The sequence below is a fragment of the Sus scrofa genome, unplaced genomic scaffold, assembly GCF_000003025.6.
Source record: "Sus scrofa isolate TJ Tabasco breed Duroc unplaced genomic scaffold, Sscrofa11.1 Contig2258, whole genome shotgun sequence".
Classification (NCBI taxonomy): Eukaryota; Metazoa; Chordata; class Mammalia; order Artiodactyla; family Suidae; genus Sus; species Sus scrofa.
Window position 1 is genome coordinate 120,612 of NW_018085058.1, and position 9,216 is coordinate 129,827.

Sequence of the window (9,216 nt, forward strand, 5' to 3'; positions counted from 1 at the left end):
TAGAGATGATAAAATAGCCTTTGCCTTAACGTGTGCACAATGGCAAGTTCATAATATTTCAATAAAGCTTTCACATATTAGCATTACTCCTAATCAGTAAAGTTTAAGTACACAATACCTAAGAGCTTTACTAGGTTCAGGACCTTATTAATTCCACTTATTTATTCAGTATTTGCATAGACTAGTTTAGAACTATTTATTCAAAGGTTTATTGCACTTTCCTTCTATGTAAGATTTCTTTTCTAGGCAGACTCGGAGATACATAGACTAAGAAAATCACTGTTTATATTATTAGGAAGAGGCTCACTTACATTTGATTAACATCTCATTTGAAAAATCCAACTTCTAAACTAAAATAACAGCAGTAAGGTAGTTTTGTGGAGAATTTCATGTTAACATTAGGGAATTCTTAATGGTGTGCTGAGATGCCTACACATCTAGCTACTGAACTGAAGTGAAAGTAATAATTTAATTCAGGGACAAGTGAATTTTTTACAGTGAAAGGCCAGGTAATAAATATTTTAGGCTTTTTCTATAACTACTCAAATCTACTTTTGCAGCATGAAAGTGACTATGGAAACTATGTACACAAATGAGTATGGCTATATTCCAATAAAACTTGATTAAAAAAAAAAACAGAAAAATTTCCTAGTATGTTGGTTGACCATACATTGCATTTGAAGCTAGCCTTGATGTAGCTCTTTTTTAATGGGTCGATTTTGCTTCCCAGGAATTCATATGCTAAACTCCTAACTTCCAGAACTTTAGAATTTGCCCTTATTTGGTAATAGGTTTATTATGGATATAATTAGTCAAGTTAAGATTAGGTTTACAGTAGAGTAGATTATTCCTTTAAATAATATGATTGGCATCCTTGTGAAATGGGGAAATTTGCACATTGTCACACACAGACATGCACAGGTGGATCAATTCTGGGATCAGGGTGATGCTTCTATTTGCTAAGGAATGCCAGAGATGACCAGCAAGCCAAAAGAAGCTAGATATTGAACAGATTTTTCTTCACATCCCTCAAAAAGAACCAATCCTCCTAGCACCTTGATTTCCAAATTCTAGTCTCTAGAGCTGTGAGACAAGAAAGATGTTTTATTTAAGCCACCTGGCTTGTGATTCTTTGTCATGGCAGCCCTAGAAAAATAATACAGTGTATTTAAATATGATCAAATCAAGACACAGTAAGATATTTTGATTACAGGAGTAGGAGAGAATAAACTAGTGTTTGGAAGAATTCTAGATCCATGAGGAATACCTATCAATCCTTTGAGGCTTGCTCCTTATGAGAATCCTGCTACAACCCCATCACTGAGAGATGCTACTCTGCTGAGGAGTCTTCCCAGGGCCCTCTTCATGTCCCTGTTCCTCAGACTGTAGATGAAGGGGTTCAGCATGGGGGTGATCATGGTGTACATCACCGAGGCCACCAGACTTGTCCTAGAGGATGAAGTTGCTGCCGAACTGAGGTAGACCCCAAGGCTTGTGCCGTAGAACAAGGAAACAACTGAGAGGTGAGACCCACAGGTGGAAAAGGCTTTGTGCTTGCCCTTGGATGATGAAATTCTCAGGATGGAGGAGAAAATCTGAGAATAAGAAAAGAGGATCCCAGAGAGAGGAAAAATACCTAGGACAACAACAACAAAATATACTACTATGTTATTGATGAGGGTATCTGAACAGGCAAGCTTTAGGACTTCAGGAAGATCACAAAAGAAGTGTGGAATGTTCATGTTCATGCAGAAGGACAGCCTCAAGAGGGTCAAAGTATCAAGCAGGGATCCTGTGACACTGATGCACCAGGACCCCAGAGCCAGCATCCTACACACCTGGGGGTTCATGATGACTGTGTAGTATAGGGGGTGACAGATGGCCACAAAGCGGTCATAGGCCATCACAGTCAGGATTAAATTGTCCAGGCATCCAAACACAAAGAAAAAAAATACCTGGCTGAGGCAGCCTGCATAGGTGATAACCTTGCTCTGTGTCTGTATATTCATCAGCATCTTTGGGATGGTAGTGGAGGTGAAACAGAGGTCAGCAAAGGACAGGTTGGAGAGGAAGAAGTACATTGGCATGTGGAGGTGAGAGTCTGAGATAATGGCCAAGATAATGAGCAAGTTTCCAGTGAATGTGCTCAGGTACATGGACAGAAACAACCCAAAGAGGAGAGGCTGCATATCTGGCTCTTCTGTGAATCCCAGGAGGAGAAAGTATCTTGTTTGGTTTCTTATTTCCATGTAGCTGTTGTGTTTGTCTAGAATGTGGTAAAAAAACAAATCAGCATTTACTCCAAATAAGAATTCACCAGAATGATAGAAATATCCTTAATCCAAACCCAGGGAATTCATTAAGTCATTCATGTGAGCTAATGCTTTTTATCCCTCAATGACAAATTGTGGTTACATTGGGTACCTGGAAAATCTTTTTCTAGGTTCAGTGGTTGTCTCTGAATAAAAAAATGTTTGGTAGATATAAGGAAAGAAAAGATAATTGATTGGGCCGTATGAGAAAATGTGCCATGTAGAAAAGTGTGGCTTAAAAATGATCTACTTCATTGATAAAAATTAATGTTTTTAATCTATAAAGACTTAATTGTAACTCATAGCAAGACTAACACCTTAACTTAGAAAAAGGCATAAGATAATAAAGGGTAATGACTGAGAAAATTTTGTTCCTGCTACTTATCTATGCTGCAATTAAAACCTTTTAAAAAATATTGTGTGCATATTTCCAACATGTGGAAAGAAAAATGAAACCTCAAAATCTTATAGAGAAGGTAATTTACTTGGTTTTTCGAATGGAGAAATTAAATCAGCATACCTGTCCTTTATAATCTGACACATATTTGCAGAAATCCAAGGGAAAATTGCCCATAACAACATGCACCTAAACATGGACAGGGGTCATCTTTGGGTGTTAACATGAATTCTGATTTTTAGATTCATTTTTTTCTACTGTATATTTCAGAAAGTGTGACTGGACATACATGTAATCTATCCTTAAGAAACCAACCCTTAAAATTTGAAAATATTGTTAATAAAAGTTCTATAAAACATAACTATTTAAAACAGAAAATTGAGCTAAATCAGGGTTAATGAATGAAAAAGAAGGATGGGGAGTTTTATTTAGGTAGATTCAAATTATTACATTTAGAATGGATAAGCAAAGTGACTCTACTGTACAGTACAGGGAACTGAATACAATCTACAGTCTCTTGGGATAGACCATAATGGAAATATTATGAGAAAAAGAGTATACTGTAATAAAAATAAGTAGAAGTATACAGGAATAAAAATAAAAAAGAGAATAAAAAAATTATAACTGAGAAATACATTGCAGAGCTAATTCTTTGACAAAAGTCAAATAGAGAGAATCATATATTTAATGGAAACAAGAAAGAAAAAGAACAGATGCCTAAAATTAGGAAAGAGAACAATGAAAAATATGTATAAGAAAATACCTTGCAAGACAATATTTCCAACTTCATGTTAAAAATCTGAAAATCTCTAAGAAATGAATTTATTGATTGTTTCACTGGTTGGTTCCGCATAGGGGACAACAGATCAATAATTAAGGAAGGAGGAGTTCCCATCGTGGCGCAGTGGTTAACGAATCCGACTAGGAACCATGAGGTTGCGAGTTCGATCCCTGCCCTTCCTCAGTGGGTTAATGATCCGGCGTTGCCCTGAGCTGTGGTGTAGGTTGCAGATGCGGCTCGGATCCCGCGTTGCTGTGGCTCTGGCGTAGGCCAGCGGCTACAGCTCCGATTCAACCCCTAGCCTGGGAACCTCCATATGCCGCGGGAGCGGCCCAAGAAATAGCAACAATAACAACAACAAAAAAGACAAAAAAAATAATAATAATTAAGGAAGGAATTAAATAAACACCAAAACGTATTTCCAAAAGTGCCATGGTGGAAACATAGTAAGTGGCAGGAACATTAGAAGACTTTTTTAAGTATTCCAGAAGAAAGGAACATCTGCCATCAGTAACATTTATTTATCAACATCCTGGAAGTTCTAACCAAAATAGCCAGAGAAAAAGAATTATGAGTTCTAAATTCCCATGTTTGAAGATGGTAGATTGGGCTGCAGATAATGAATTGTTAGCTGAAAATCTCTTGTCACTGGATATAATTTTTGTAAGGCAATTGATATAAAACACATGTATAAAAAAACCCATAGTGATCTAAAAGTGACATTCAGTGGCATATAGTATATTCATTATCTTTTGCAGCCATTTCGTCTACCTAGTTTTAAAAAGTTTTCATCACTACAGGATTTCCCTGTACCATCTTTGTAGCTTTTCTGTAAATCTCAAATTATTCAAAAATTAAAATTAAAAAAGTGTGTGCAAGAGCAAAGAACAGTAGTGTTCATACATAGAGTTAATCTCTTAGAAAAAAGATCACGATCAATTCAAGTTTTAACAAAAATAGAAATCTCTAGGGACAGTGACAGGAAAACTGCCAATACCCAGTTAGTGAGTGATAAATTTACTAAATAAGCTAAGATTTCTTCCTTTTGACCCCCTTAAATCACTTCACTCATCACTTCTGGCAGCGACTGAATATCACGTTTTTTTTTTTTTTTTTTTTGCCATTTCTTGGGCTGCTCCCATGGCATATGGAGGTTCCCAGTCTAGGGGTCAAATTGGAGCTGTAGCTGCTGGCCTACGTCACAGCCACAGGAATGCAGGATCCAAGCTGCAACTGCAACCTACACCTCAGCTCATGGCAATGCCAGATCCTTAACCCACTGAGCAAGGCCAGGGATTGAACCTGCAACCTCATGATTCCTAGTTGGATTCATTAACCACTGAGCCATGACAGGAACTCCCAGTCTTTTTAAAATTTAAATAATGAATATGAGTTTGCAGTAATGCAGTGATAATGATTAATATGTGTAGATGCTCTTTAGCTCTTAGGACCAATTAAAAACTTAAAATACATTATCTCCTTAAATTTAACCCTCATGTTAATGCTATCAAGGATACAACCATTTCCCCCATTTTATAAAAGTTGAAGCTGAGATACAGAATCATTAACTAATATCAGAAGATGTATGAATGAACTTGTAAGTGATAATTTTGTGGAATCCCAGGGAATATTGCTTGTTTGAATGAATGAATAAATAACACTTGATAGGTAAAGGAATAAGGAGCATCTTTAATAGAGAATAGAGGCACCAGCATGGCTCCCGAAGAATGACTAAGATGTCTGTATACTGGATAAGAAACTCTGGAGAGATGTTGGGGTCTGAGAGGTCAGTTTCCCTTAGGAAGATGAAGCTCCTCAGAATTTGGTTTAAGAAGAGAGGGGAAGAAGCTGAGAGGAAGAGTGATTGAAAGAGACTCAGGAATTGAAGTCTGTAGAATGCTTTAGCGGATAGAATCTCACCATCACACTATCCCCATTTATGCCATTGAAGTTAATACTCTGAGAGTTCTGCCTGCCTCCATACCTGTTTCCTGTAGCAGTACTGTAATGTTACCAGTGAACCTCTAGTTCCATGGGTGTTTTCTTCATTGGGTGATGGATGTTCAACCCAGCTCCAAGGAAGGGCAGGGAGGTGGCACCAGGCATCAAGTCTCTGAAATGGCAGAGTTGAACTCCTTTCTTCCTGGAAAAGTGGAGATGTAGACAAGAGGAGTAAGGGGCATATTTACCATTTCTGTGTCTTCAGAGGTTGAAGTCTCACAAATATTCATTAAATTAATTATTCCATTGATACTTGAGTCTCTGAGCAATTTGGTTCCCATGACTGGGGGAGCCAAAATAGAAATGAAATTTCTTTCTGCTACTTTTGTACCCATAGGAGCATCTTGAATGTGAGATATGTGCTTCCCTTCCCAGGCCCCTTAATCATGATGTGCTTTTCTCCATGGATATCATCTCCACTGTCCTCTCCCATGAGCATTTCCTTGACATTTCAGATGGAATTTCTTTGACTATCAAGGACATGACGACACGTTGTTCAGTACCTTGTGAGTCTCAAAGACACAGAGTTGTTATTAGGGATCTGGGACACAACCAACTCCCAACAAAACCATTTCCAGTGACAGCTATTCACACTCAGGAGGGTGCAATCTACAGAAAGTTCCAGTCATGTAGTGAGAGAAATATGGTGGGACATGGATTGCTGACTGTACAAGCAGGACTCTACAGGTATTTATAGTTTTACAGGGTCAAAACAAGTGCATTGAGCAGTCCACAGTACTCTAGTTCAGAGGAACAACCCATCCTTATTAATTCAGAAGAGACTGATTTTAAAGTAATAATCAACATTATAAAAGCTCTGTCAGAAAATAAGAACAGACAAGCACTTAGTTTGACTGATTTTTTTTATGTTCTCACCCATGGCATTTGGAAGTTCCCAGGCCAGGAATTAAATTTGAATCCTGATACCGAACCCAAGTTCTAACCTTCACAGTGGATTCTTTTCTTTTTTTACATTTATTTTTATTAAAGTTTACTTGATTTACAATGTTTCATCAAGTTCTGTTGTACAGCAAAGTGATCCAATCACACACATTTCCCTGTACTGTGCAGTAGGATCCCATTGCCCATCCATTCCAAATATAAGAGTTTGCTTCCAAAAACCTCACAAAATGCCCATCCATCCCAACCCCTCCCCTTTCCCCCTTGTGAACCCCAAGTCTGCTCTCCTTGGCCATGATCTGTTTGTTTGTTTGTTTGTTTTTAGATAGGACCATCTATTCCACATTTTAGATTTCACAAATAGGTGATACATGGTATTTGTCTTTTTCTTTCTGGCTTACTCCACTTAGTTGAGAAACTCTAGTTCCATCCATGTTGCTGCAAATGGCATTAGTTTGTCTTTTTATGGCTGAGTAATATTCTATTGTGTATAAGTACTACATCTTAATCATTTATCTATCAATAGACATCTAGGTTGCTTCCATGTCTTGGATTTTGTGAATAATGCTGCTATGCCCATAGGGGTGCATGTATCTTTTGCAATGAAGGTTTTGTCTGGATACGTGCCCAGTAGTGGAATTGTTGGATCACATGGTAACTCTATATTGAGTTTCCTGAGGTACTTCCATACTGATTTCCATAGTAGTTTTACCAATTTACATTCCCACTAACAGTGATGAGGGTACATTTTTCTCTACACCCTCTCCAGCATTTGCTATTTGTTGAACTTGCTAATGATGTCAATTCTGACTGGTGTAAGGTTGTACCTCATTGTAGTTTTGATTTGAATTTCTCTAATAATTAACGATATTGAGCATTTTTTTCATATGTTTCTTGGCCATCTGTATGTCTTCTTTGGAGAAATGTCTATTTAGGTCTTCTGCCCATTTTTTGATTGGGTTTTTTTGTTGTTGTTGTTGACTGACATGGGTTCTTTGTATATTTTGGAGATTAGGGCCTTGTTTGTTGCATCATTGGGGGAGATTTTGTCCCATTCTGTGGGTTGTATTTTCTTTTTTTTTTTTTAATGTTTTCCTTTAGAAGAAAATGCTCTTCCTTGCAGGAGAAATCTAATCAGTAAAGTCAAAAATACTGATGGAATGAAAAAAACAACATTTTGGCAGCCACTACAATAATAGGTGTTTTAGGCAAAAATCATCAATGACTCAAAACCAGAGGGTGAACGTATGATGTAAAATGGAATATTCACCTAGTTTCAAAATATTTCCTTATGATATACTTATTAATTTCAAAGAAAAAAATAGTGTCTTGACAGTGGAGAAACCTGACAGAAATCATCTTAACCACACAAAGTTAACAGGCTTACAAATGGGACACATGGATGCCCTGTGCCTTTTGAGAAAGACATAACATGTACATGATATTTCTACAAGAATGCTTAACTGGACTCTAATCATGAGGGAATATCACATACAAAAGAATAAAATACCTAGGAATAAACCTACCTAAAGAGGAAGAAGAGCTTTACTCTGAAAACTATAAGATGCTGAGGAAGGAATTAAAAGACACAGAGGGACACAGAGAGAATGATACACCATATTCTTGGCTGGGAAGAATCAGTATTGTCAAAATTACTATACTAATCAAGTCAATCTATAGATTTGGTGCAATCTCTATCAAATTACCAATTCACAGAACTAGAAAATTTTTTTTGCAAATTTGTATGGAAACAGAAAAGACCCCCAAATTGTCAAATCTTGAGAAAGAAAAATGGAGCTGGACGGATCAGGTTCCCTGACTTTAGACTATACTGCAGCTACATCAAAAACCGTATGGTACCAGCAAAGAAAGAGAAATATAGATCAATGAAACAGCATAGAAAGCCCAGAAATAAATCTATGCACATATAGTCAACTAATCTATGACAAAGGAGGCAAGAATACACAATGGAGTAAAGATAGTCTCTTCAATAAGTGGTGCTGGGTAAACTGGACAGCTACATGTAAAAGAATGAAATTAGAACACTCTATAACACCATACACAAAAATAAACTCAAAGTGGATTAAAGACCTAAATGTTAGACAAGATACAATAAAATTTCTGGAGTAAAACAGAATACTTTTTGATGTAAATCACAGCAATATATTTTGGATCAAACTCTTAAGAGTAATAAAGTAAAAAAAATAAACAAGGGGGACCCAATTAAACTTAACAGATTTTGCAGAACAAAGGAAACTATTAATGAAATGAAAAGACAACCCACAAAATGTGACTAAATCTTTGAAAATCACGCAACTAACATTATATGAATCACTAAAATATACAAACCTACCAAACATATTTATATAAAAAACCAACCCGATTAAAAAATGGTCAGGTGATCTAAACCAACATTTCTCCAAAGTAGACATACAGATGTCCAAAAACACTTGAAAAAAGGCTCATCACTAATTAGTAGAGAAATATAAATCACAGCTACAATGAAGTATCACTCACTCCAGTCAGAATGCCTATCATCAAAAAAGCTACAAACATTAATGCTGGGGAGGGTGTGGAGAGAAGGGAACCCTCCTACACTGTTGGTGGGAATGTAATCACTATGGAGAACAGTATGGAGATTCCTTAATAACACTAAATATAGACTAACATATGATCCAGCAATTCCAATTTTGGGCATCTATCTGGAGAATGCCATAATTTGAAAAGATGCATGTACCCCAGTGTTCACTGCAGCACCATTAACAATAGCCAAGATGTAGAGGCAACCAAAATTTCCATCGACAGAAGACTAAATAAAGAAGATG

At 36.9% G+C, this 9,216-nt stretch overlaps 1 protein-coding gene across 1 annotated transcript; it reads right to left on the bottom strand.

Annotated features, from left to right (window-relative positions):
* Positions 1–1,292: 1,292 nt before the first annotated feature.
* On the bottom strand, positions 1,293–2,249 carry LOC100511440 (olfactory receptor 7C2-like). Its single transcript, XM_003123410.2, has one exon. The coding sequence runs from the start codon at positions 2,247–2,249 to the stop codon at positions 1,293–1,295; it is 957 nt and encodes a 318-aa protein (XP_003123458.1).
* Positions 2,250–9,216: the final 6,967 nt, after the last annotated feature.